Raw genomic sequence first — 27,645 nt, 5'->3', positions numbered from 1 at the left:
CTTGTGGACAAATCCATGACATACAAAGCATGGTTACATTGCCACAACTTGGCCTTGGATCACAAAACCCTATCCATTTTCAAAAATCCATTATGGTTATGGCTTATTTAAAAAGAAAATATCATAGAAAAGCATTGAAATCCACTGAATACTGCCAAACAGCCAACATAAACATGTCCTTCATGTAGAGCTCTTTGTTTACAGATGTAGGGAGGCTGGAATGCTTCATAACTGCTGAACAAATGTCATTACCATTTGACTTTCATAGTATTTTTCAGAATCTGACAGAAGATAATTAGAGGACGGCCTTTTAAAGAGCTCTATTCAAAACAACAAGCGCTACAGTGATAAATGTCAGCTGTAAATGACCTTTAAATGATAAATGAAAGGCCTGTATCAGTAAAAACAAACAGTCTTGTGCACAGCTTGTTTCTGCAGTTTATCTGTCCCCTTGGGAAAAGCTTCATTGTATTAAAACCATGTCAAGATGGGAAATGTACGCATAATTAGGTAAAGATAAAAGAGCCAGCAGAACAGAGGAGTGTTTAAACCCCCGAATTATGCTGAATTATGCATCAACCAATAGAGAAAAAAAGTTGAAAGTCATTACATTGTAATATCAAATGTATAAATTTGACCTGATGAACGTTTTTCAGAAAGCACACTGAAGTGCATTCCGTTTCCTATTATATTTTGACAGCTGTGAAGGTATTCAAGAGGATTATCCTGCTGGTAGAGGAGGCAGATGGGTACATACCCCCCAAGAGAGGTGACGTCCTGTCATCCATCTGGATCAGGCCAATGGCAGACGGCAGATTGCATAGCCCCTCTCCTCAATTATCTTGGCTTAACCAATCAGAATTTACATGTCCTTGAGTCCATGCTCCTTTCCAAACCTTTCCAGTTTAAAATAATCCTGCTGAAAGCTGTACAACAGTTTGCAAATCCTGTCAGTGGGGTAGTGTGGTCACCTGCTGAAGCCTGAAAAACCCTTCATGTCAATCGATGTGTAGTTATCAGTACCCCAGATATTGATACAGTCCCAGATCTGAAAAGGTCAACTTCATTATGTTGGTAATGTACACTGCCTGGACAAAAAAAGTTTACACCTGTATTTAAATAAGTAAATGATCTGGGGTTGCTGCAGTTGGTCAGGTCTAGGTTCAGCAATCAGCTGTCTACCTGAATATACTGAATATAGACCAGGTTATTCCATCAATAGATTTATTCTTTCCTGATGGCACTGGCATTTTCCAAGATAACAATGCCAGTATTTATCTTATTTATTTTTAAGGCTTTGTGCAGTGGTCAGACTCTACCATCACCAATTAAAAATCTTGGTTAAAAATTAATGCAACACTGGATTAAAATAAATATTGTGACATTGCAGAAGCTTATCGAAACAATGCCACAGCGACTATGTGACACAATCAAAGCTAAAGGTGGTCCAACGAAATATTAGAGTGTGTGACCTTTTTTTTTGGCCAGGCAGTGTACATATGCACGTTTTGAGAAGAATTATACATTTCAGTTCTACTGTAACTGAAAAGGAGAGTTAACACCTAAAAACTTACTCTGGACTGACTTAAGTGAATGTGATGGTGATAGCAATGGGAATAAAAGCCAACATTATAGAAATATGTTTAAAAATATAAGCTAGCTAACCTGAGCTTGCTTAGCAACTAGCTAGTTTAACTAAGCTAGGTTATAGCCAACTGCATTATTAGCTAGTTCCTGTTTAGCAAGTGGAGAGTTAACACCTGAAAACTCACTCTGAACTGATATAAGTGGATGTGGCGGTGACAGGAATGGGAAGAGAAGCCAACATTTTGGAAATATTGGAAAAATATTAGCAAACATAGCTAAAATAACTAGCTAGTTATAACTAGGTTAGCTATTTGGCCTGTCCTTGTCCTCCATATATTTGGCTGCAGTTTTACCTAGCTAATTATGTATCCTTGTAGTGTTGCTGTAACTAAAAAGGAAAGTTAACACCTAAAACTTCACCAAAACAGCTAGCTAGGTTAGCTGGCTGACAGAAATGGATTTGTTAGTGAGAGCAATGGGAATAGAAGCCACATTACTCAAAATATATTGAAACTTTTTAGCTAGCTAAACTGAGCTTTCCTAGCAACTAGCAACTTACTAGGTCAGCTAGCTAACATATTAGTCATGTTCAGTTCCTGATAGCTGACTACACTATTAGTTAACAGTTAGCTAGTTCCTGTTTAGCAAGTTGTTCTACTGTAACTGAAAAGGGGAGTTAACACCTGAGAACTCACTCTGGATTAGCAACTAGCTAGTTAAGATATCTAAGCTAGGTTAGCTATTTGCCCTGTTCAGTTCTCGATAGCCAACTGCATTATTAGCTAGTTCCTGTTGAGCAAGTGGTCCTGCTGTAGTTAACTGAAAAGGAGAGTTAACGCTTGAAAACTCACTTTGAACTGATAGAAGGGAATGTGGTGGTGACAGGAATGGGAAGAAAAGCCAAAATGTATTAAATATTGGAAACTGAGCTTGCCTAGCAACTAGCTAGCTGGATTAGCTAGGTTAAATAACTAAATAACTGTAATTATTGTGGTGGTGATAGCAATGGGAATAAAAGCAAATATGTTATAAATATATATTTTAAAATATTAGCTAGCTAAGCTTAGCAACAAGCTAGTTTAGATAACACTAACTAAGCTAGTTTAGCTATTTGTCCTGTTCAGTTCTTGAATTTACTGCTAGTTACTGTTTGGCAAGTGGTCCTGCTGAAGTGATAGAAGTGGGTGTACTGGTGAAAGGAATGGGAAGAGATTTTTGGAAACATTTTGGAAATATTGAAAAAATATTAGCTAGCTAAACTGAGCTGGACTAGAACCTAGCTAGATTAGACTAGGTTAGCTAGCTATTTGTCCTGCGCTTGTCCTCCAGATATATGGCTGCATTTAGTATTATATATGGTTATATATTTTTATATGGTTTCTGTTTAGCTAGCTAACTAACCTAGTAGTGCTACTGTAACTAAAAAGGAGAGTTAATACCTGAAAACTTACTCTGGACTTACTTAAGTGAATGTGATGGTGATAGCAATGGGAATAAAAGCCAAAATTATAGAAATATGTTTAAAAATATAAGCTAGCTAACCTGAGCATGCTTAGCAACTGGCTAGTTTAAATAACTAAGCTAGGTTATAGCCAACTACATTATTTGCTAGTTCCTGTATAGCAAGTGGAGAGTTAACGCCTGAAAAATCTCTCTGTGAAGTGGATGTGGTGGTGACAGGAATGGGAAGAGAAGCCAACATTTTTGGAAATATTGGAAAATAATATTAGCCAACATAGCTAAACTAAGATGGACTAGCAACTAGCTAGCTATATAACTAGGTTAGCTAGAAAGCTATTTCTCCTGTTTTTGTCCTCCAGATATCTGGCTGCATTATTAGTTCCTGTTTACCTAGCTAACTAGCTATCCTAGTAGTGCTGCTGTAACTGAAAACGAGAGTTAACACCTGAAAACCTCCCTGTCCTAACGTACCAAAACAGCTAGCTAGCTCACTCTGGACTGTTGGAAGTGGTATGTGGTGGTGACAGCAATGAGAATAGAAACCACATTATTGGAAGTATATAGAAAATATTAGCTAGCTAAACCGAGCTTTCCTAGCATCTAGCAAGCTAGATAACTAACCTATCCTGTTCAGTTAGTTCCTGATAGCTGGCTGCATTATTAATTTAGCTAGTTCCTGTTTAGCAAGTGGTTCTGCTGTAACCGAAACACCAGAAAACTTAGTTAAGTTACTGCTACACAAATCCTAACCCTAACCTAGCTATCAAAAGCTAGCTAACCCAGTTATAGCTTAGCTATTTCTCCAGGAATCTCTATATCAGGAGCTAAAGCTGCTAGAAATAACGTAGCGTTATAGGATAGCTAGCTACGCATTCGTCTTTTTTAATTAGTCCATATTATAGCTTATATTCGATACATTTAAAAAACAAACAAAAGTCGCAGGAGCTGCAACGCTGTCTTCCAGCTCGCCTTCTGACTGGGACTGGGACTTAGCGGCAGCAGAGCAGCGTTTTGGGCTAACCATGCCTGGAGGGAGCTGGGAGTACGACCAGGATCAACTCAATATGATTAATTTCGTTAGCCATCTTGTGCGCTAGCTGGCTAATACGTTACATTATCAAGTCAGCAAACGTTACGGCCACCCTCTGGGCCACTTCCCCCATCAACAACGAACTGGTATACCCAGCTAGAAAAGCTGGCTGGAGCTTTATGAAATGAAAGCAACACGGGCGATTTGTGTTTGCAGAACTGTTGTGAAGATGTTCGAGGACGCCAGGATCGCCCTGTAAAGGTAAGTTGAACTGTTTATTTTGTATTAAGCTAGTTTTAGCGATTTAACTTCAGCTAAATCTGTGCTGATCTGCTTCATTTGCACTACTAAAACAGCACAAATCGTTTAACTTCGCCAAATTTGATTTCAGTTCACTAAACAAGCTATGCCACTCGTTAATATTGGAGATATCATGCTGATTAAAACCTATAAGGGTTTAGAGGCTTTTTAGCTAGTATATTAAGCTAGGCAGACGTTTTAGTTACTAGCTAGGTTAGCTAGCGCTTATTGGTTTATTTGAGATAACGTTAGATAGATAGCATAGCTAACCCTATGTTAGCTAGTTAAGTTAAACATTTCTATGCAGTGTTTGGCGACTTGGAAACGATTTGGATAAAAAAATAAAGGAAAAAACGCTTCAAGATTCATGTGCCCTTGGTGTGTGCGTAGATGTAACGTTATAGTTAGCTAGTTAGCTTAACTAGCATATAATGTGTAGCAAAGAGAGTTTAGGATGGCTAGCTAGCTAGCATTTCTCGTTAGCTTAGCTACCGAGCTAACGTTAGCCAAATACAGCATAGTTAGCTAGCTAAGCTAAGCTATCTAACAGTTAACGTTACATTCTCCATCGAATAAGTCATCCAGCGTCCATTTAAGTTAATATAAATTGTTTAGTTAACTAATTGACTATGTCAACTAACGTTAACAACCAGGTCTTCACTGACTTGCTAGATAGCTTTGTTAGCTAGCTAGCTTTAGCTACGTTACTTCCCTACGAATGGGTCGATTTAGCATCGTAGCTTGCTAACGTTAGCCAACAAACACAGCTAGTCTTGTGTTGACAGTTGGAAAAGTTCAACAACTGGGTTATTTGAGCATTACAGTTCTGCCACTTTCCCTGTTATGTCTTTTTTATTCGCCTGGCTTTGTGCTGCTATTGCTATTTACTGTTTATTCATTTTTTTGAGTTGTTGCTAGTCCAGGTCCTGGATTTGCCACCTCTAGTTAGCAGTGTATTGACCCACATATCGTTATTTTATTAGCTGCGCACTTGTGCTTTTTATTATTTGTTAAAATGCACACATTAGCTTATGTATTTCACGATATAGTTCGCCACATTTGAAGAATTTGTATTCTGTGCAAGTCAAAAGCACACAGATCTATGTGGGACAGGGCAGTAGAATATTTGTCTGATTGGCTTGTAGCTATGAAACATTTCTTATACTTATGTACTGATTGCTTTATTTATTTCATAGAATCCCTTAATGCTTATAAACACACATCTTTGGTTTTTATTTGTATGTTGAGATTGATTAATGTGCTATTTTACTGTACATTGCAATTACTTTAAAAAACAACAAAGCCTAACATAACAAAACAAAAGAGCAAATAGATCTCAAACATTTTTAAAAGAAAATAGAAAGCTCTAGGGTTGCAATGATTGTTCAACATAATCTACTATGTCGATTAGGGCTGCAACTAATGATTATTTTGGTCTGATTATTACTTTTGTGATTTGTGAACACCTCAAGGACGTATTGTTTATTTTATGTGCTTAAACTCTGCTTCCTGTGAGCATGGCACCTGTCCTAATGCACATTTCTCCTCACCTGCGCAAATCTGCCCACCTGTATTGGAACCAAATATCGTTATTATTAGCTGAACTCTTATCTATTTTACTATGCGGTATGACATTTGTATCCTATGAGCATCTGAAATGCATGTTTTAACCTCACCTGCTCAAATCTGCACACCTGTAAATGTTAGCTACCCTCTTGGCCAGTCTCAATAACCTTTTTAATTATTTAGATGGATAAATAATTATTATACACATATTGCCCAGTCCAAACAAAAAAAAATTCCCCGCAAAATCCTTGCCATTAAGCTTTTCATCCATAGCATCTTCCATACACACACAAGATAGTCATGGCAAAAATGTTCTAAACGTCTAGAGAATGTCTAGACAGTGTAGCTTCCCTTGCACCAACGGTTACTTGTCATGAGAGGAAACAGACATGTAAATCAAGGGATGTGGAAGCAACGGTGCTTATCCTTACAAGCAACAGGGACTGCAAACTCCAATGTGCTTCCTTTGTGAGTGTGTTTTTTAATTCTAAAATGTTTCCTGAAGATTGTGCCATTACAAAATACACTTGATAGTGTTTATTACTGTTAAACTTATTATTATTATTATTATTATTATTATTATTATTATTTAGAATGAGTGAGCTGTGTACCACAAATTACAGTAAAATCCTAGCATGAATTCTGACAATAAGACTATGCACAATCACATTAAAAATGTATAATCGTATCAGTATAGAAATGAGATTGGATCTACTGAAACAAAGAAATATTATAATATAAAATTGGCATTAATAACAGCTATTTCTAAATTAATATTTCTTGCTCGCTCCAAGTCATACTTTATTACAGGGTACCGGGACAGTGAGATTTAGCACTGGGATTAATTAGAAAAACTATACACACCTAGCAGCTGGATTACTTACAACTCCTGTACAAACCTAGCACTGAAACTAAATTCAAATACTATAACTACAACCCTATCAATGGGATCCATTATAACTACTATACATACCTAGCACCTGGATTAGTTACAAATACTGTACAGACCTAGCACTGGGATTAATTACAAATACTGTACAAACCAAGCACCTGAATTAATTACAAAAACTGTACAAACATAGCACTGTGATTGATTACAAGTACTGTACATACCTAGCACCTGGGTTAATTATGAATACTGTACAAACCTGGCACTGGAATGAATTACAAATACTATAATTACAACCCTAGCACTGGGATCCATTACATCTACTTTACATACCTAGCACCTGGATTAGTTACGAATACTCTACAAATTTAGCACCTGGATTAATTACAAATACTGTACAAACCTAGCCCTGTGATTATAGATACTGTACAAACCTAACACTGGCATTAATTACAAATACTATAACTACAAACATAGCACTAGGATCCATTACAAATACTGTATAGACCTAGCACTGGTATTATTTGCAGATACTATAACTACATCCCTGGCACCTGGATTAACTACAAGTACTGTACAAACCTAACACTGGCATTAATTACAAATACAATAACTACAAACCTAGCACTAGGATCAAATACTGTATAAACCTAGCACTCAGATTAATTGGAATACTACACAACCCTATAAGTAGCATTTATTACAAATAAAATAACCTAAATAAAGTAAAAATAGAACTACACATTTAACACTGGGATTAATTAATACAAAAATAGAACTGCAAACCTATCCATGGTATTAAAATGTTCAGACGATTCTTCTTAATAACGTTAACATAAAATAACAGTGTAATGCCTGTTAAATAAGCTTTTTTTTTTTTTTTAAAGGTGTTTTTTGTGTGTGTTTATTTTGGCAAACATGGGCAGAGCGCGGCGCGGAACTGCAGAGCGCGGGGCTTGTTTCAGCCCGAAGCCGTTGTGCAGGTCGCAGGAAGCGGGCCGCTCGGAAGTTGTGTTTTCTTTGTGTATCTCCGTTTGCGGGTGTTTTATACGGGATTAGCGGCGGCGGGTGCGAGTCCTGCCCGCGGTAAAAACACTGCAGTGATCCGCTGCAGCCGGGGAGCAGCGTGCCGGGCGGCGCGCGGGGGAGGATCGCCGCTGTTTGCGGGCCTTTTGTGCGGACGGAGAGTTGGCTGAGCCCGGGCAGCAGAAGCAGCAGCTAGCAGCGCGCTAACGCTAGCCGCAGTAATCTCGCAGAGATCAGAGCCAGTTGAGCAGCAAACACACAAACCCACTAACTAACTAAGCCTTTGTTTACCGCCTTTACCGGGACGCGCAGTCGCCCTTCCACACCGAGACAATGAGCTGAGGGTGTGTGAACGCCTTTCCATGGTCAGTATTGCTGTCCTTTTGACTTTAGCACTTTTATTTTGGTGTAATCCTGTCCGCCTTTTTCAGTGTGCAGCAGCTTGAACTTCCAGGGCAGCAGAAATAGCAGCAGCAGCAGCAGATTTCACACTTTAATTTCACCTCCTCTCTGCTATTTATTGAGATTTCCTGCCTTTTAAGGCTTCAGTAGAAGCATTAAAGTGTAATTTTGGCGACTCTTAAAAGCAATAAGGGTCACACATAATAACAGTATGACATTACTCTAGACATTAGCTACGTTAATGTCTCAGCTAATGTATGTTAGCTAAATGTCACTAGTTTAGACATTGCCAAATATTAACCCCTTAATATTTACACTCTGGAAATGGGAGGGCTTTAAAATCTCCTACAGGACACTTGGAGAAGCTGCCTGTCCACTTTCTACCTAAATTCCGCATGTTTGAAAATAGACGTAAAAACTAGACAAACATAAAGAAACTAAAGGTGTGGAGGACATGAACTGTTTGATTTGTTTTTGATTAATATTTTGGCATTAGCAGATTACTTAAATATTTTTATATATTACTTAGAAATCCTCAAGATTTAGAGATGTAATGTCAGGCAGAAAATTGGCAAAAATCCTGGCCTGTTAAGGGGTTTAAGTGTAATTTTGGTGACCCAGTACAACAGTATGACGGTACTCAGCTATGACAGTAATAAACATGGGTAAATGGTGAAGTAGTAGCTTAGATACCTTGGGTTAATGTATCAGCTAATGTCTTTTAGCTGATTATAGTCACTAGTTAAGACATTCCTAAACATTAACTACTAAAATGTTAATGCTTACGAATATTGCAAATAAGAATAAATACATTTGTGTAATAATTAGTAATGTCTTAACCCTAACCCAAGTGTCATTTAATAATTATTTAAGACATTCTGAGACATTTCTGAATAATAATGCAAAGTGTAAAATCGAATTTGATCAATTTAATGAGCAGCTCATTTACGTTTTTTCCCTTATAGTGGGAACATGACATATTTTAAGGTTCAAATGTTGGCATAACATAATTGACACAACAGTTTTGTGTGTATTTTAACATTTTGTCCTTGCAATCATATAATAACCAGCATTTTACTTGATAAAGAGCAAATAATACACTTTTAATAGGAGGTACTGTTATCTAAAATATTAACCCACCACTCATACATTCTGTAAATAAGGTCAAATAAATGAACAAATATTATGAACAAATAATCACACTCTGTCCTGTAGTGTTGTTCTCGGGATGTTTAGTTAATTTGTGTAAATGTCACTTAGGAACTTGATGAGTTAGAGTAAAGGACAGAGTTTTTTAACAACCTTCAACCTATTTTAAAGGGCCTGTGATGCATGTACAGCACAGTTGACTCTATTGGGTTAAGTACTGTTAATTAAAGTACACTGATTTGTAAAGTATTAGTATTATATATATTTTTTGTAAAGGAGAATCAACTGTTTTAATGAAGGCCTCATCTGTGAACTTTTGTCATTAACCTAGCTAGCTAGCGAGCTGGTGACATGGTGAAATCAGAAATAAATGTTTCCTCTAGCTTGCTCTCTTTAAGTCATTTTTCACAACAATAACAAAACAAAACAGAAAAATACATACCTAACCCTAGCTACCTAACACTGTCATAACATGCATATTCTGAAGAAATAATATTGTCCTTTCTCTTTTGTCTTTTATTAAAGATCTCCTCTAGAGAGATCATCTCCAGGAGAAGGAATGGACGAGCAGAAGTCAAACTGCGAAGAAAATGATTCAGAAACGGCAGGTATGTGAGCAGTTTAGTGTTTGGACCGTGACTAAAACAGATTCCTACTTACAGTTTAGGAAATTATTGAGTATGTTGAGTATGTTTTTCTTACAGTCCCAATTGTGAAGTGTGATTTGCAGTTGTGGCACTACAACTCCCATATTGCACGTGGAGTTTATAGTAAATGTTGTAGCTCATGCATGAGTTAAATGTTGATCAGAATGCATTGAAAGTCTCATTACTAAGCAATAGCCAGTTGAAATTCATGCTATGAATTTCTGTATTTTCTCACGTTTTTTTTGATGTTGGGCTTATGTTTCTAAACAACTTGATGATCAAAGATTATTCCACGAGCAACAAAACATTTTACTGACTTTATTTCAAAACCCACTTAGCTTTAAACCTGGCTCAGCCACTTGATGTGCAGTTCAGTGCTCTATATATTCAAACATTTGTAGACTCAGTTATTTGTTAAAAGCTTTGTTTGGACAGGATTGGTTTTGCAATCACAGTAAGGTTGGGCAATGTAATTTTACCGCATGACTTCTTTACTGTGAATGACTTGAGAATGACCGTTTTGTGCGAAATAAGAATTATGGCAATACATGACAAAGATAGGATTGGCTTCTTGCTTTTTGCATCATCGTAACACCCAAACAATCGATGCAATGGATCAGTAAATTTGTATCTAGAATGGTAAGGGACCTAAGCTCTCAGTACATCTACATGAATGTAGCCTCTCTGAATAGTGTTTGAAAATTCTTGCGTCATACAGTACTTAAGGTTTTCCACATTTGCCACAGACTTGCACTACCTGCTTAATTTGTGCCCCATGTTGCAGGTGTAACTTGCAGGTTTAGTTTTTCCTTCACTGCAGACACGGGACACAGTTAATTGACTTCTTATAGTATATAAGAATGTTCTGTTTACACAGGATTTAATGTGGACTATTTACCAGCATGGCGGTTCACATTATATAGTGCAGTGTTTTTCAATCCTGGTCCTGGAGGCATCCTAAAATGCATGTTTTAGTGTATTCTCAATACGTTTTAGGTGACCTATTGCTCTGAAAGGACTTAATTTGTTGAAATCAGGTGTTTAAACTGGAAGAAGGGAAAATGTGAAGTAAATGTGAAGGACTGGGTGTCTCCAGGACTCCAGGTGGTTATGTTTACAGGTCCTTTTATTGTAGATAATAATTGTCAGAGTCTTTACTGAATGCTTTTCTATGTAATTTATATGTGCGTTGTGTGTGAGAACAGTGGGTGTGCCTTAGACCAGCCAGTATAGGACCAGGACTAATAAATTGTATATATCAGCTTGCTTCTTGATGCTACAACTCATTTTGATTTGCATGCACATGCTTAAGTATTTTATGTTTTGTTAACATATGTGCCGTTTTAATTAGTTTTTTGAATTTCAGGATTATAGCAACAAAATAAGTTTTATTTACTATAAATATAAACTTTTTAAAACATTCAGTAGAAACTAAATCTGTGAACTATTTGTCTATTTTTAGATAACAGGAACTAATATAGACGAAAGTGACAAAACAATCTTAGCACAGTACTAAAGATTGTTTTGTCACTTTCGTCTATATTAGTTCCTGTTATCTAAAAATTCACTTTCACTTTGAGTATGTGAGACTTTGCTTAGCTGCTCATATAGCTTAAGATGTTTTTTTTTTTCTTCTGTTTTCTGTGATTGGCATGTCAACATTTCAATATATCAGTGTCCTGTCTCCCAGGCGTGCCTTGCCCATGTTTATTAACCAGTGTTAAACATGTGTTTTTCAGCTGATGATGGTGCCTCTTCAAAGGAGACTGTCCCTCCTCCGGGGGACCCGAATACCCCTCATGCTGCAGAGGACATCTCAGGCACTACTGTGGACACTTCCAGTGCACCAGCGTAAATAAATAATTCCAATCATTTGCATGCTGAAACATTAATGCTTTGGCTTATTATATGTTTGCACAAGATGCTGACTATAGATTTCTTTGGGAATGGATGTTTAGGGAGATTGTCAGGGCCTGCGCGCTCTGTAACTGTGTGGAGAGAAGTCTTCACGGACAGCGGGAGCTCAGGTGTTTCGGACCCTCTTCCCACTGTCCCCATCCGGAGGCCTCTACCTCCTCACTGCCACCACCTGGAAATGATGACCTGTCTTCCATTGGCTTCTATGAATCCAATAGTCCTGCGATTCTTTTTGATGAAACAGGTCTGTCAAAAAGTAGTGCTTTCTTGAATTGATTTTTTTTTAAGGGAAAAAAAGGCATAATGGTTTGTGAAGCGTGATTTAAAATTATTCATATGATTTAACACAGGGTGCTGCTGGGTTCACTACTGGTGTGCAGTATGGTCAGAAGGTGTGCGGCAGGGCGAGGGTGAGGAACTGATAAATGTGGACGAGGCAGTCATCTCAGGGATACAGCAGGTATGTGTTAAACAGGCAGTTTGATTCAAAAGCAGTATTTCAAATCTTCCAAAATTTAAAACTCTTTATTTTTCCCCTCTACAGCCGTGCGATTATTGTAAAAGGATGGGTGCAACCATCAGGTGCCGTGCCAAGGGCTGCTCACGGTTCTACCACTTCCCTTGCTCGGCTGCGAGTGGATCTTTCCAGTCCATGAAGCAGTTGGCTCTCCTTTGTCCTGAGCACATAGACAAGGCAGAGGAGATAGGTAAAAAGCTCTGCTCACAAGATGATATCTTATAAGCTTTAGTAGATGTTGCGTTGGTTTATTAAAGTTCATAAAACTGAATGTGGGTTTGTGTTGTCTAACAGCTGGAGAGGAGGCACGCTGTGCGGTGTGTGACTCTGCAGGGGAGCTCTCGGGTTTGTTGTACTGTACAGGTTGTGGGCAACACTACCATGATGCCTGCCTGGAGATCAGTGCCACACCTCTCCAGCGCTCTGGCTGGCAATGTCCAGAGTGCAAGGTGTGCCAAACCTGCAGGTATGTTTATGAGATACTATGAAAATGAACACTTCATTGCCATAAGTTTGGATTGGCCTGTTTTTTTAATAGGACAAATGTTGTTTTTTCTTTAGGCAACCAGGGGAGGACTCAAAAATGCTGGTCTGTGACGCATGTGACAAGGGCTATCACACCTTTTGTCTGCAGCCAGCTATGGATTCTGTACCCCCTGACTCTTGGAAGTGCAGAGTAAGATTTTTTTAGATGTCATTTATTCATCCTTACAAAATAAATCACAGCTAAGGTTGAAAATAATCTATAATAATAATATATAGAGATAACAGTGATATGATTATTTTTTTTTAAACGTGTATTCGAAATATTTCACTTTCACTTAGAACCTTCCCTGTTAGCAGAGTGGCTAACCAACAAAAACTAACAAAATAACTAAAACTGAAAGTAAAAAACATTTGTTTGTTTTTCTCCCTGGTGTGATGTGTGTCTAATAGATAGGTTTTTATTTTTATGTTAATGTGAGTTCTTGTCCATTGGCTATTTTAAGCAGTAGTATTACATTATTTTTTTTGTGGACAGTTGGTCGTTTCACAGTAACTGAATATATATATTTTTAATGGTTTCTTTTGTTGAGTTTTTATTACCCAATACCTTTTTGAATCCTGCACCTCAAATAGTCCAAAGTATTTACAAAAAATACAAATGATACTAGAATTAATACAAAATAAGACTAAGCGTTAATAAAAAAATGTGAACCTGCTCTAAAAACAAATTAAAACTAACTGAATTTGAGGGGGAAAGTTCAAACCAAAATAAAATTAAACTATAATGAAAAATTGAAAACTATTACAACTTTGTGGCTAACGACCTCACGTCTGCCGAGGCCTGTTGTTAGCATTGCAGCTAACCCTCTATTCTAGGCTTCCTATTCATTGTAATTTTTAAGCACATGAAAGTACATCAAAATATCAAAACATCTTGCAAAATTGGCCTTAGGTTTCAAGAGATATAGCAAGAGATTGCAGCATCGTCGCTGATTGATGTTCATTACAGGGCAATTCAGTCAGTTTACTGCATTCAAGCTAAACAGAAAGAGCAGAACGCTACTAGTTTCTCTTAACCTGTTCATATTGATTGTTCATGTTGATGAGTGGAAGTATATTATTTCAACCAAAATTAAGAATTATATCATAATACAATTTTTGGTAAAATAATAAACCAACATTAAAAGGGTAGTCTGTATAAAGTTTGTGTTTTGGTTTCAAACTAAAATTTAATTGTTAGGGTTTAGTGCTGATTATTAGGGATAGACACTGTCTAATTTAGACACTGGGATTAAATACAAATACTGTACTAACTTCGCAGTGGGATTAAAGGGTCTGCTAACAGCTAGCATTCAGAAAATGTAGCGCATGTCTGAGTGAGCAGTCTGCAAGGTGCAGTCAAGGAATATAGTTTTGTAAATTGTGAGACTACTGGGATTTATGGCTTTCTCCCTTTCTCTCTTTTTTTTTAAGCGGTGTCGTGTCTGTACTGACTGTGGGGCTCGAGGACTTACTCTGCCAGGCTCTGAGCAGTGGTTTGAGAGCTATTCAGTGTGTGAGGGCTGTCAGCGGCAGCGAACATCTGTGTGCGGGGTTTGCAGTAAAGTCACAGAGTCCTTGGTCCCATTACAGCGACGCTGCACTGTCTGCCACAGGTGAGTTTGTTTTTTACTATTATTATTTTTTTTTGTATAAATTTATATGGAGTAAAATGTAATTAATGGATTTCTATGGTAGAACCACTGGTGTTTGTGTGTGAAATTGGGCTTTGATTAAATACAGCCTTTTCCCGTATGTTGTTTAAAGACACTGGTAATTTAGACCATCTCAAAAATGTTAATGATTTTCTTATTTTTTCAAGCTGTTCTTTTTTAACATCAGAGTTCTCACACTAGCGGTGTAAGGCTATAATATAGACAACATTTGTGAATATTGTTTTTGCAAAAAAAAAAAAAAATCAGTTCCCATTAAAAATCTTTAGAGACCGATTAAATCTGTGCAGTATTGTTTATTTTTACTTAAATGCTGGATATATGAGTGCATTATTAGTATCATTACTTGTTGGATTATTGACTTCAGTTACAATCTGTTTAAAATCTCACTTAGTGCTGTCCCCTGTCATATCGCATTCAATAAAATCACCAAATAAACTTTAGTATTTATTTTGATGCAGCAGTGCAGGGGTTTTCAAACTTTTTTTGTTGGCGGCCAGAAGGAGAAATATATTTGAAGTCATGGGCCACAGACTCTGTAATAAAACAAATAATAAAATATACCACTTTAATTAATAGATTTTCTTGATTATTTTTATGTACACACCATTTTACTTGACGTATAGAACTGCGCATTCTTTCTGCTTTTAGACTCTTTGGCCTGTTTTTCCGTGCTACAACTGAGCACCCTCTCCGCTTTTATACTCTTTGGCACGTTTTTTGCACTACAACTTCACTCTCGCTGCTTTTAGACTCTTTGGCCCGTTTCTGACAACGAGCGTTCAAACTTTGAATCTCACATTATAAAAACCTGCTTAACAGCGGGCCAACTTTCATTCTATTTCTAAAATACATCGTGGGCCACTCCAAAAAAGGAAACTGGCCGCAAATGGCCCGTGGGCCGTAGCTTGGACACCCCTGCAGTAGTGTATTCTTGAAATCATAATAACACCAAGAATATTGTTGTTGTGAAAACAAATACAGAAACATTGTGATATCTCACACAAACTTAAAGTGGCAATTTCTTATAATATATAAAATAAAAAATGAAGCATCCCATAGTGCTAAATGATGAAATAAACCCTTTAGTAGGCTGTAAGTCTTCTACTTTGTTTAGTCTTTCTTTTTAATGAATTCTGCAGTGTTCATCCCAATGTTAAAGGTAATCTCCTGTTTCCTTTGCATGACTGGCCAGGTTTAACGCACTGTGTAGCAAAATACAAAACATGAAAAACACCTCTCTTTTAAAGTTTTCACGCTGCTTTATTGCCAAAGGAAATAACTTGGTTGTCTTATCGTAATACATGGTGTAAAAGGTAGCATTGGTTCTGAGAGGGCTGACCTGTATAGGTTTATTCATTTTTGTGTCTACCTCCACAGATGGGTACACAGTGAGTGTTCCACACTCTCTGAGCTTCCAGAAGAGAAATGCATCTGCTTCATCTGCAGAGAAACACCTACTGATGTCGCAGGGACAGAAATGTCCTCCATGCAAGTGGATGAGAAGGCAGATCTGGAGGAACCCATGGAATTGGGTATGTTGTTCTTTTTGTTCACTATTTTGAGAATGTTTTTGGTAGTAATTTTAGTGATGCATCAAAAATGTGTCAGAGAAACTACCATTTAATTTTACATCATATTGTGCATTGTTGGTCTGTTAAAATGTTTAGTGTTATAGTATATTTTTACATTTTCTGTGCATCCCCACTGTTTATTCTACTCTGCATTAATATTGCAAGTTAATTTGTTCTGGTTTAGGAACAGTAGCTGAAGTTGAGACAGCAGAAGTAGATGAAAGCATTATGGAGGAGGGGCAGCAGCAGGAGATGAGTGTGGACTCTACTGCTCCACAAGTGGATGGTGAAGTGTCCATAGAGCAACAGGCCCCTGTAGCTGAGGTTGCAGGTAATAACACAGATCAAAGCATGGTTTACCTATTACATTTACTGAATATGTGCTTAATGAAGAGCTATTGTCAAAAAAATAATGATCTTGATATTGTTAAAATACATGAAAGATTACGATTTAGATTTTTAGTTCTGTATAACTTTTTAGTTTTACATAACTGTTTTATTTATAAACAGACAGCACCATTTATTTAGGCTATTGTTTCTTTATATTCCATTTAAATTGAATTTTTTTATAGTAAGGTTCACTGTTTACATCCATCTTTTTATTAAACATTTCTTCATATTATTTTATTGTTATCTTTTTTTTTTTTTTTTTTGCTGTTACAATTTGTAATGCTTTTCACATAAGCGTTCTTTACAGGTTTCTGACAAACAAATGTTAAAAAATGCATTAAAACAATAATTCATTTAATCAAATTAATTCAATTGACCTCCCAGCTTGAGGTAGTAATGATTTATGGTGTTATTTGAAGAAATAATCTGTTATAAATACTGTGTTGTTTTATAGGTGCTGAAGAAGGAGTAATGGACTCCTGTAAGGAATCTATTGCTGATGGTGCTGTTAGTACAGAGGAAAAAGTTAAAGACACTCGGGAATCTCTGCCTGGCCCAGAAAGCTCTGCCTCCAATACTGCATTGGAAGCTGAACCTCATGTAGCTGTGACCCAGGCAGAAGGTCATGTACAGTCTCAGGAGGAAGCCAGTCAACAGGAGGGGAAGGAGTTGAGCTGTACTGTGGATGTTACTGTAATTGAGCCCCTTCCAGTTTCCTCATCCCCATCTCCTCAAATTCATCCTACGACTGTTCCAGAAGAGGCGGACACTGTTGCAATGGACACAGAGAAGGCAGAGCCTGAGGTGCAGAAAGAGGAGGCATCACACAGGACTCCTCCCCCTGCTCCTCAGGTGGACCAGCCCTTTGCCTCAGACACAGACGACAGATTGGGTCAGTCTGAGGAGGAGGAGGAGGAGGAGGAGGAGGATGAACTGTTGGAAGATTCCCTTTCTAAGGAAAACAGTCAAGCAGAAGGTGATCAGAAGCTTGATGCTGAGGCTGCAGATGCGGGTATGAAGTCAGAGCTGCTCCTCGACGAGACGTCCAACATGAGCCACGGTGACGAGAGCAGCAGTGGCTTCCTAGGCTCCCCAGCCGAGGCAGACTCTCAGATGCTCTCCACAGACCTCAGTGTAGTACCAGCTTGCAGGCTGCGCTCTGATTCCTTGCTCACGGAGACCGATGACTCCTTACCCTTTGACCCCCTCAAGTGTGACGGAGAGAAGCTAAAGCGGAGGGGATCTCCAGGGCGCTCCAGGGTAAAGCATGCATGTTTATCGAATTACAGTGCTGTTTCATATCTGTGTAAAAACAAAGACACAGGGATATGAATAATTTGAATGATTTGGCTTTCATTTTTAATGTATTAGGGAAGGGGCGGTGGCTTTCCAGGAAGGCGACGGCCGCGAGGTGGAGGCGGTGGAAGAGGACGAGGGCGATCGCGTCTCAAAGCCATGGCTTCTTGCATTGATGCATTCTTGGTAAGTTTTACACTTTTATCTCAGGAATGAAAAACATTTTTATTTGGTACTCTGTTTTGTCATTTTCCCTTTTCTAAAACCTATTTTTGGGTATCCTAGTAAAATATGGCACTGACAGTGCACCAGCTTGTCTCAAAGGGTTTTGGTAGTGCTCCACAGCTCAGTGCTGAGATCCTCTGCTCATGGCCATGCACTAGGCCAGGAGGGACATAAGAGTTAGCTGCTAATGCTAATGCTACTCCAGCCCCGGTGCTGGAGAAACTTGACTAAAACTCCTGTATAACTCTGCTCTTCAGCGGAGTGGCCTTACTGCTCCTCACAACCTGACTGGTTGAATTCATATTCATGAATTTATACATAAGACACACCGAATGACAGCTACTGATGATTTTTGGGAAAATTAGAGGATTTTTAAGTGCACCTAATAGTGCAAAAAATAAGGTGTATATTTGCCCAACCTGAAAAGTTGAGTTTATGTAGTGAATTACTTAAAATTATTTATTGCATTCATTATAATTACATTATCGACTTATCTTACAATAAATGGACATGACTTCAATAATGTTTGATAAGTTTGATAACGATAAGTATTGTTTGTGTTTATTTGTATGTTTGTTACAATATATAACAGTAAACAGTATTTTAGCCAGTCTTACAATGACAATGGTTTAATAAGTACAACGCAAGTACAATTCATTTTTCGAACTATATATTGCCAAAAGATTATTAATTAGACAGCATATTTGGAGTCTACATTACACATGCTTCTTTTAAACATAATAAACATTAACAAGTTGCTTTGTAAAATATACATTAGCATGCTATGTATTATGTGTGTATCTATTGTAATTTTGTCAGCATTTTAGAGTAAATCCTGGGTCTATGGTGTTTGAAATTGACCTCAAGGAAATGTGTAATAATAATAAAGATTTGCATGTCTAACCTAAATATGTTCGTCATTGTTAAAGCAAACCATGACCACAGACACTGGAATAAATAAAGAAGACGAGGAGGAGGAGGATGACACAATGCAGAATACAGTGGTGCTCTTCTCCAACACTGATAAATTTGTTTTGCTGCAGGTAAAAAAAAAAAACTTGTTTAATATAGTGTATAGTTCACTAGATTTTAATGCATTGTCTTTTAAAATGCTATGAATTTTTTCGTCTTCTTAGGATATGTGTGTAGTGTGTGGCAGCTTTGGGCGAGGTGTAGAGGGCCAGCTGTTGGCTTGTGCACAGTGTGCTCAATGTTATCATCCATACTGTGTAAACAGCAAGGTAAGCTCATCCAGTGGCTTTTGACTAAGTTTTTTTTTGAGAGAATAAACTATACCTTTGGTTGTTTTACATTATTTGTTTGTTTATTCCCTATAGATCACTAAGATGATGTTGAGGAAAGGCTGGCGTTGTCTTGAGTGTATCGTGTGTGAGGTTTGTGGGAAGGCATCGGATCCTTCCCGGTTGCTGCTGTGTGACGACTGTGACGTGAGCTATCACACCTACTGCTTGGACCCTCCCTTACACACTGTACCCAAGGGAGGCTGGAAGTGCAAATGGTATTTTACATCTTTCTTCATGGTTTTGTTTTCTTGAAAACCACTTGTGTAAAAGTCTTCTAATGTACCAGTGTGTGCTTTGGTAGAAGATAATAAGTGCTTACTAAATATATTAATAAAAACAGTATATTTAAGGCATTTTGTATTTGGTTGAAACGAACAAAAACATTAATATTGACAGTGCAAATATCAAATAGTGCACGTATGTGGAAACCATTCAACTATTACACCTTCAACAAGAGGAAACGTGTGTGAGTGCGTGCTTGAGAGTCTACACTGTTTCGACAGTTTGGAGGAAAATGAAGTGTGGATAAAAGTAGTGGATCGCTTGATTATATAGCTAACTGTCTGTCCGCTGTCCTAGTCTACCAGCCCCCAGCTCAGCTCACTGCCATTTAAGCTGCCTGAACAGTCCACTCACTCGTAGAAATATGATAAATCAGTGATCCGGATCTTTTCCATCCAATTCTGATAATTTGAAAATTATGTGATTTGACCCAATTTCTGGTCACATAATTGGGTCGGGGACATCTCTATATGGATTTTTATGATTCAAGAAACCTTGAAATAAATTCTGCACATTTTTGATATTCTACAGCAGCAGGGACCTAAAAATAAGTTAAGTAAAGCTTCGCTAGGTAAACAAAACTGTAATAAAAAAGAGTTTCTTTTAAAGTAAAACGAGCACTGGATGTAAATCTACAAAGATTTCTTTTTATTTTTATTTTAGCGTCTAACCTCTTCAGCAGTGCTAGCAGGGGTTAGGAGCAGGTTACAGGCTAATAATGCACCCCTCTGAATGGGGAAATAATATGAGTGGTTAGTGGGTAATGCTTATGCTGCTCCAGCAGTGCTAGCCAGGGTTATGAGCAGGCTACTGGTCAATAATACTCACCTCTGAACAGAGAAATAGCGTTTAGCTGCTAATGGTAATGCTACTGAAGCCACAGTGCTAGTGAACTAAACTAAAGCTCCTGTATAACGCTGTACTTCAACGGAGTGGTTTTACTGCTCCTTACAACCTGACTGGTAAAATTCATACACAAGACACAGCAGATTGCAAGGCGCACTAATGATTTTTGGAAAAATTAAAGGATTTTAAGTGAGCCTTATATTGTGAAAAATATGGTAATGTTACAAGATAAGATACAATAAGGTAAGGTAATCCTTTAATCTCACAATGGGGAAATTTGCAAGCAAGCAACTTTTAAATCAATAGTGTGAACCCTGCTTTAGTCTTTTTATTTCAGTGTGGTAACAAGGACTGTGTGTCTCCTGTAGGTGTGTGTGCTGCATGCACTGTGGGGCCAGCTCGCCAGGGTTTCACTGCGAGTGGCAAAATAACTACAATCACTGCGGCCCCTGTGCCAGTCTGGTCACGTGCCCCGTGTGTCGGGAGAACTTCATGGAAGAAGAGTTGCTTCTGCAGTGCCAGCACTGTGACAGGTGAGTTCTGTATGACTGAATGACAGCTGGCATTATTGTATTTGCACTGTGCTTTCATGGATTATACTATTTGATCACATTTATGGTAGGCAGCAGAACCAGGGAACTTTTGTGCATTGGTAATATTGGGTTGTTTGCTCTGCTGCAGATGGGTCCATGCTGTATGTGAAAGTCTCTATACTGAAGACGAGGTTGAACAAGCGTCTGATGAAGGTTTTGCCTGTACGGCTTGCACTCCATTTGTTCCCAAACCTGTTGGTGAGTGTCTGTGTTTTAATGTAGTATGTACAGTAGGTCTTTTACAAGTTTACTGCTCCTTATTTATATGCTATTATTGTCGTACTTATGCCCGTCCTGAAAACGTATTTGTTGTGTTAGGAATAATTGAAATTAACAGATTTATATCACTTGGTATAGTGATCATATAATAGCATAAAAATGCAGTTGCACTCTTTAAAAGAGCAGTAAAAGTTATTAAGGTTATTTAGACATGGGATTGTCTTGGACATTTTATATAAATGTAATAAGAATATATATAAGGATATAAAAGTCCTGAAACCAAAAAAAGTCACTATCAGCTCATTTATGTAAAAACAAAATTGTGGTAAATAATAAGGTCATGTGTAATATCATAATAATGTAATTATTGTTAAAGACCTTATAATAACATATGTATAAAGTCTTGAAAATGACTAATATATATATATTTTTTCAGCAGCAATATGTCTATCGCTTGCGCAACATACCTTGTAGTAGACCTATTTGTTCAATTGTTTCTCATTGTATTTTGTTAATTGATGTTTACATTTCTTTGCTTATTGCAGTGGAAACTCCAATGATGTCAATCTTCAAGATAAAAGAGCCTGGTACATTTTATTTATTGTAAACTATCCATAAAATGTAATTTACCTTAAATTAGAAAGCCATCGATTATTCGCTATTAACTAACATAATAATCTTTGTTCTCCAGAGCCACAGTTCTACAGATTAGAAGGTGTCTGGCTGACTGAGACAGGCATGTCTTTACTTCGAAGCATCTCTATGTCTCCACTGCATAAGCGGAGACAGCGGCGCTCCCGATTGGGAATGCTTTGCATTGAAGGAAACCCTGATGGTCTGGAGCTTAAAGAAGGCGAAGTTGAAGGAGAAGAAGGGAAAGGTCAGTGATTTGAGATTGGTAAACCTTCATTACCAGATATACTTCAGTTGTCTGCAAACTCATAAAAGAAAGGCACCATCTAGCCACCCAGATAGATCAGGGGTCCAGTAGCTGATGGCAAGCTGCTGATCATAGTGGCAGCACCATTTCTAGCGATACAGTGACACTGATTGGCATGGTGATGGCGATGGTGATACAGACACAGCAGTGCTGCTGGAGTTTTTAAACACCTCAGTGTCCCTGTTGGACTGGGAGTAGTCTGCGAGCAGCATCCTGTGCCCTCTGATAGACTAGACGATGACTCACAAATTGTGTTGCAACAGATGGTCATATTTCTCTGCCTTTATATCTACATAGTGAACCAGCTAGCTTGGTAGGTGTGGGAGTGAGGGACAGTGAGCGGAGACAGTGTTTAAAAACTCCAGCAGCACTGCCGTCTGATTTACTTTTACCATTATAAGACACACTAACGCCTCATACACCACCACCATGCCAGTCAGTGTCACTGCAGTGCTGAGAACGACCCACCTATTAAATAATTCCTGGTGTATGTATGTATGTATGTGTGTGTGGATTGATTGTCTGACATACGTACATACAAAAAGGAAGAAAGGATTTAAACATATGTAAGATCACTTGAAATGCTAATAAATCTGTTGTTTTATGTCTTCAGGTTCTGAGTCAATGGATTGTGACTCTAAACTGGAAGGTCCTGGAAGCCCAGACCGAGAAGGAGGTGTAGACAAAGACCATGGGGCAGATGGAGCTGCAGAGGGCATGGGTGACTGTGATGCTCTTAAAGGTGGAGCAGAGGAGATGGATGATGGAAAGAAAAGAAAGAGAAAACCGTACAGGCCTGGTACGTTGGGTTACAATATTTAATTTAATTAATGCACACACAAATGGCAAAAGATAACCCTTAATTTGTTCCATTTTAGGAATTGGAGGGTTCATGGTCCGGCAGAGAAAATGCCACACCCGGATCAGGAAGAGTTTAAACCTGCCTGGTTCTAGTGAAGGCGTGTCTGAAGGACAAACAACAGAAACGAAATTTGAGGAATGTAAGTGAAAAACAGAGCTTGGCTTTTAAGAGTGGAAGATCAAAAGTGTAGTTAAACAAGAGTTACCTTATCTTTTGCATATGTTTTCCTCCCATTTAGGCCCTCATCCTGACATGGATCTCCCTGATTTGAAGGCAGCAGAGGGAGACGGTGAACAAGCAAAAAAGCGCCGAGGGAGAAAGAAAAGCAAGCTGGAGGACATGTTTCCTGCATACCTACAGGAAGCGTTCTTTGGAAAGACATTGCTTGACTTGAGTAAAAGGGCTGTTCTTGCCCCGGCGAGACTTCCTCAGGGCCCTCCAAGACCCCTATTAACTGCTCCTGGGACTAGATCTGCAGCTCCAGAGTCTGGTATATGCTTTAAATATGTTTTGCATGAATAATAACAAAAAATAATAAAAAAAATATGAGTGTTAAAGTAATATATTAAAATATGTACATTGCCTAACCTTTGTCCTTCTCATGCATCCTGTTGTAGAGGGTGGAGACCGAGCATCTGGAATCTCTCAGCAGTTTAAGCAAGAGGCTGATTGCTCAAAGCCACAAGGAGATATAAAAAGTAAGCTTTTAAAATTAGATTAGATTTTAAAAACTTTACTTTTCTTTTAGGGATTGTAAGCTGAAAATTCATAACAATTCTTTTGTTATGATTTCAGTGCTCCCTGGAGCAGTTGAGCAGCCCTCTGTCGAAGATCAGGGTCAAGGTGACGCCTCGGGCTCTGACATACAGAAGAAAGAAGGTAAATGCTTACTTGTAACATCTTTTATAAGTTTTCATTAAACTGTAACTTATTTTTTTTATTAAATAATGTGATTTCTTTTCCAGGTCTTCCACAGGTGACAGAAAATCAGGACTCTGAGCAGTTTTTCCGGAAGGTTCTTGGACCTACAGAGGGTAGTTCTCTAGGTGGAACAGTTCAGGGTAGGCCTGTTCAGGAAGCAGACTCAAACAGAAAAAGCCTTCCAGGTATGATCATTCTCTTTTCACACATGCTGACTTTAATTTAACACATATACAAGTTTAACCTGACCATGCTTTGATTGTTGTTTAACAGGTACATCCTTGCCTGGCTCATTGCCCTCCGCTAATATGATGGATTCCTTTCCAGGACTTTCTCAGTCCCCGTTTTTTGACCTGCGGTAGGTTTTGTGAAAATGCAAACCCTTCATGAGAGTTCTTAATTTGTAATATTTTGTAATATATTGTAATATATATTTTTTGCTATTTTATTAGTGACAGAGCTGGGCTGTTCAGTCCAGACCAGGATGATGAAAGTCCTTGGGCAACTCCATCTACTCCCGCTACACCCTCCACTCCCCCAACTCCTACTGAACAGGAAGGTGATGGTCTCTCGTACAATCAGCGGAGTCTGCAGCGGTGGGAGAAAGATGAGGAGCTGGGAAACCTGTCAACAATTTCACCTGTGCTATATGCTAACATTAATTTCCCTAACCTCAAGCAAGACTACCCAGGTTAGTAAGATCCAGCTCATCCCAAATCACAATCTCAGTTCATCAGGTTTAGATCAGGTGATTGTGGAGGCACGTCTGTCGCTTAAATGTCTTTAATATTAATCTACAATGTGGAAAATAAATAAACAAAGAAATATAAAAACATTGAACAAGGAGGTGTGTCAAAACTTGTATATAAATTGCATTAAAATTTATATTGTAACCATTTATTTATTTATTTATTTATTTGACAGATTGGGCCAGTCGCTGCAAGCAGATCATGAAAATCTGGAGAAAAGTGTCTGCTGCTGATAAGGTTCCCTTCCTGGTAAGAGCTGGACATGCCATGTTCACTCATTGCTAAACAAATTAAATGAATATTAATACTCATCTGATTTATGTTCTTGTATTTCTTTCTTCCAGCAAAAGGCCAAAGATAACAGGGCAGCTCAGAGGATCAGCAAGGCACAAAAGGTAATGTGTAATGTATATCTGTGAATATCCTTCATGTATATGTATAAAATGTGTTCAGATTATTAATTAATTGTTGTAAATTATCTTCTTCTCTACAGCAAGCAGAGAGTCAGGTGTTGAGGCCGGTTAAAACTGAGCCAGTTCGGGTAAAAGGAGAACGCCCCAGTTTGCACCTTCAAATTCCCCCACCCTCTGGATCTCTTTCCACACCCTCTCAGCCTAGTTCTGCTGAAAGCCCCTTTCCCTTTACCCCAGAAACGGCATCTTCAACCTTTTTCCCAGATGGACCTGGGAAGGTTTCAGGCTCAGCAAATGTTCAGACTGACCCCTTTTCCAAGCTTCCACCTCAGTCTCCACAAGCTCAGTCTCAGCCATCCACTCCGTACTCTCAGCCTTCTTCCAGCCCCCTGCAGGTCTCCTCAGGTTACCCCTTACCTGGCCCACAGGGGCCTCCTCAGGGACGGCCAGCCAGTCTTGGCTCCCTTGATATGCAGACAGGGACACCTCGTAAGGCTCAGCATGTAGATCCCTTCTTCAAACAGCACGTCCTTCCATCCCAACCCCAGCAGACTTCTCAGGATTCTGCCAGCCTACCTGAGAGTCCTCGGCCCAGAGGTAGTGGGACGGGAGACTCCCCTATGTTCTCCCCACACCACATGACCCACCATGGAGACCCATTTCGTGGCCAGCAGGGGATTGTTCGACAAGAGTGTGCTTCATCTCCATCTCACTCTGCTGCAGCGTCTTCACCAGCTGGAATGGGGCAAAACAGAACAGATATGAGCGCCCAGTCTCCGCGTGCCTCAGTTGGCCGACTTGAGCTTGGCACTGGTTCTCCTGCAGGGATGCTGGACTCTGGAGATGGTTTGTTCAAAGCTCCTATGACCCCACGCATGCATCAAGGCGATACTATTCCACATCCTGCTGGTGCCTCGCCCAGTCATCTTCCTGAGAACTATCGCCAATCTCCCTCTTCGTTTTCTGATCCCTGTGGCCAGGCTCCTCTCACGCCACGGCCGCAGTCGGCAGACAGTTCCTCACCTTTGCCACAGAGACTGCCTCTACCCCAGCAAGAATGTTATTCAAAAGTGGCCACAAGCCCTCAGTCACAAGGCAGTTCTCAGTCCCCTCTCACACCAGGAGCCCTCTCAAACGATGGACACTCTGTGCAGTCACCAGCTACCCCACGCTTTCAGTCCCCAGATCCTTATTCCCGACCACCCTCACGGCCTCAGTCGAGAGACCCTTTTACCTCACAGCACAAACCTTCTCGCCCCGCCTCTGCGGCACCAGAGGTTTCCTTTAGAGGCTCACCTCACCATAGCCAGCAGCCTCCTTGTTCACCCTCTCTAGGAGATCCACTCACTGGAAAACCACCGGGACCTCCTGCTTTTAGCCGTAGCCCCAGCATGGGTGCCCTTCAAATTGGCCAGCAACAGGCAATGGTCCAGCATCAAATGGTAACTCCTCAACAAGCTCAGGTTCAACTCCAGCAAACACCCTCCCAGCCACAAACCATGGCTGCAGATTTAAATTCTAGACTAGCTTTACCACCTGTGAATCAAGACACAAGTGCTTCTGCAAGACCACCAGAGGCACCACATCTACCAGGCATGCAGAGTGCTCAAGAACTGCCGGACCTCTCTGCTGGGCAGGATCCATCTCTCATTGGCCTTAGCCCATCGGAGCTTGAAAAGCACAGACAGGTATAGGAAGAAGTTTCATAGTGTTGCTTGTATATATTTCATTATTTTAAAATGTTGTGCATTGTGGATTAATACTAAAAACAAATTGAAATATTTAGTAAATAGAAGAATTGTTAAACAAACCAGCACGTCTTGGCTGGATTTTCTCAGTCAGGTTTATGAGGTAGAGTCGCCTGGAATTCAGGCCTTCAGTTAACAGCTGTGCCTTTTCAAGAGTTCATTACTTGAATTTTTTGCATTCTTGTTGTGTCATCAGTTGTGTTGTGATGCAGTTGGTATCACATATATAGTTGTATAACTAGATCCGTGTATCACACATACAGATATAGTTGGTATACAGTGAATAGCCCTATTTGATAATGTTTGAAACCATATAGTGGAAAGAAATACTCAACTAAGTAAAGAAAAAATTAGGAAATGAAGGTGAGTCAATCTGAAAAATTTCAAGAACTTTAAAAGTATTGTCAAGTGCAGTTGCAAAGACCAGCAGAAACGTTATGATGAAATCAGGACCGCCTCAAAAAAGACTAAGTTTTAACTCTGTTGCACAGATTAAAATATTAGCCTCAAAAAGTTACCAGCCTCAGAAACTGAAAGTTAACATAAAAAGGCCACCCAAATGCACCTAAATTCAAAGTTTCCTACATTTTGGTT

The 27,645-nt window shown here is 39.0% G+C and overlaps 1 protein-coding gene across 2 annotated transcripts in view; it reads left to right on the top strand.

The window, feature by feature from the left end:
* The first annotated feature begins 3,434 nt into the window (after positions 1-3,434).
* The window catches only part of kmt2d (lysine (K)-specific methyltransferase 2D), a 42,179-nt gene continuing 17,968 nt past the window's right edge, over positions 3,435-27,645 (top strand). The window contains exons 1-31 of one of the 2 annotated variants that reach the window (XM_022676896.2): positions 3,435-4,339; positions 9,936-10,018; positions 11,797-11,908; positions 12,016-12,218; positions 12,325-12,434; positions 12,519-12,681; positions 12,786-12,957; positions 13,053-13,167; positions 14,451-14,632; positions 16,070-16,224; positions 16,448-16,594; positions 17,108-17,913; positions 18,025-18,135; positions 19,104-19,217; positions 19,311-19,415; positions 19,512-19,693; positions 20,975-21,139; positions 21,288-21,397; positions 21,964-22,005; positions 22,110-22,298; positions 22,972-23,157; positions 23,237-23,359; positions 23,459-23,710; positions 23,838-23,918; positions 24,016-24,099; positions 24,186-24,326; positions 24,415-24,499; positions 24,594-24,832; positions 25,066-25,139; positions 25,235-25,285; positions 25,384-26,991. In XM_022676896.2, the coding sequence (XP_022532617.2) occupies positions 9,970-10,018; positions 11,797-11,908; positions 12,016-12,218; positions 12,325-12,434; positions 12,519-12,681; positions 12,786-12,957; positions 13,053-13,167; positions 14,451-14,632; positions 16,070-16,224; positions 16,448-16,594; positions 17,108-17,913; positions 18,025-18,135; positions 19,104-19,217; positions 19,311-19,415; positions 19,512-19,693; positions 20,975-21,139; positions 21,288-21,397; positions 21,964-22,005; positions 22,110-22,298; positions 22,972-23,157; positions 23,237-23,359; positions 23,459-23,710; positions 23,838-23,918; positions 24,016-24,099; positions 24,186-24,326; positions 24,415-24,499; positions 24,594-24,832; positions 25,066-25,139; positions 25,235-25,285; positions 25,384-26,991 (6,156 nt within the window). In that variant the 5' untranslated portion in view covers positions 3,435-4,339; positions 9,936-9,969. The remainder of the gene's footprint in view (positions 4,340-9,935; positions 10,019-11,796; positions 11,909-12,015; positions 12,219-12,324; positions 12,435-12,518; positions 12,682-12,785; positions 12,958-13,052; positions 13,168-14,450; positions 14,633-16,069; positions 16,225-16,447; positions 16,595-17,107; positions 17,914-18,024; positions 18,136-19,103; positions 19,218-19,310; positions 19,416-19,511; positions 19,694-20,974; positions 21,140-21,287; positions 21,398-21,963; positions 22,006-22,109; positions 22,299-22,971; positions 23,158-23,236; positions 23,360-23,458; positions 23,711-23,837; positions 23,919-24,015; positions 24,100-24,185; positions 24,327-24,414; positions 24,500-24,593; positions 24,833-25,065; positions 25,140-25,234; positions 25,286-25,383; positions 26,992-27,645) is intronic. The other variant, XM_022676895.2, reaches the window with a different exon arrangement.

Source organism: Astyanax mexicanus, chromosome 13 (genome assembly GCF_023375975.1).
Source record: "Astyanax mexicanus isolate ESR-SI-001 chromosome 13, AstMex3_surface, whole genome shotgun sequence".
Classification (NCBI taxonomy): domain Eukaryota; kingdom Metazoa; phylum Chordata; class Actinopteri; order Characiformes; family Acestrorhamphidae; genus Astyanax; species Astyanax mexicanus.
This window is presented reverse-complemented; position numbering and strand designations above follow the sequence as displayed.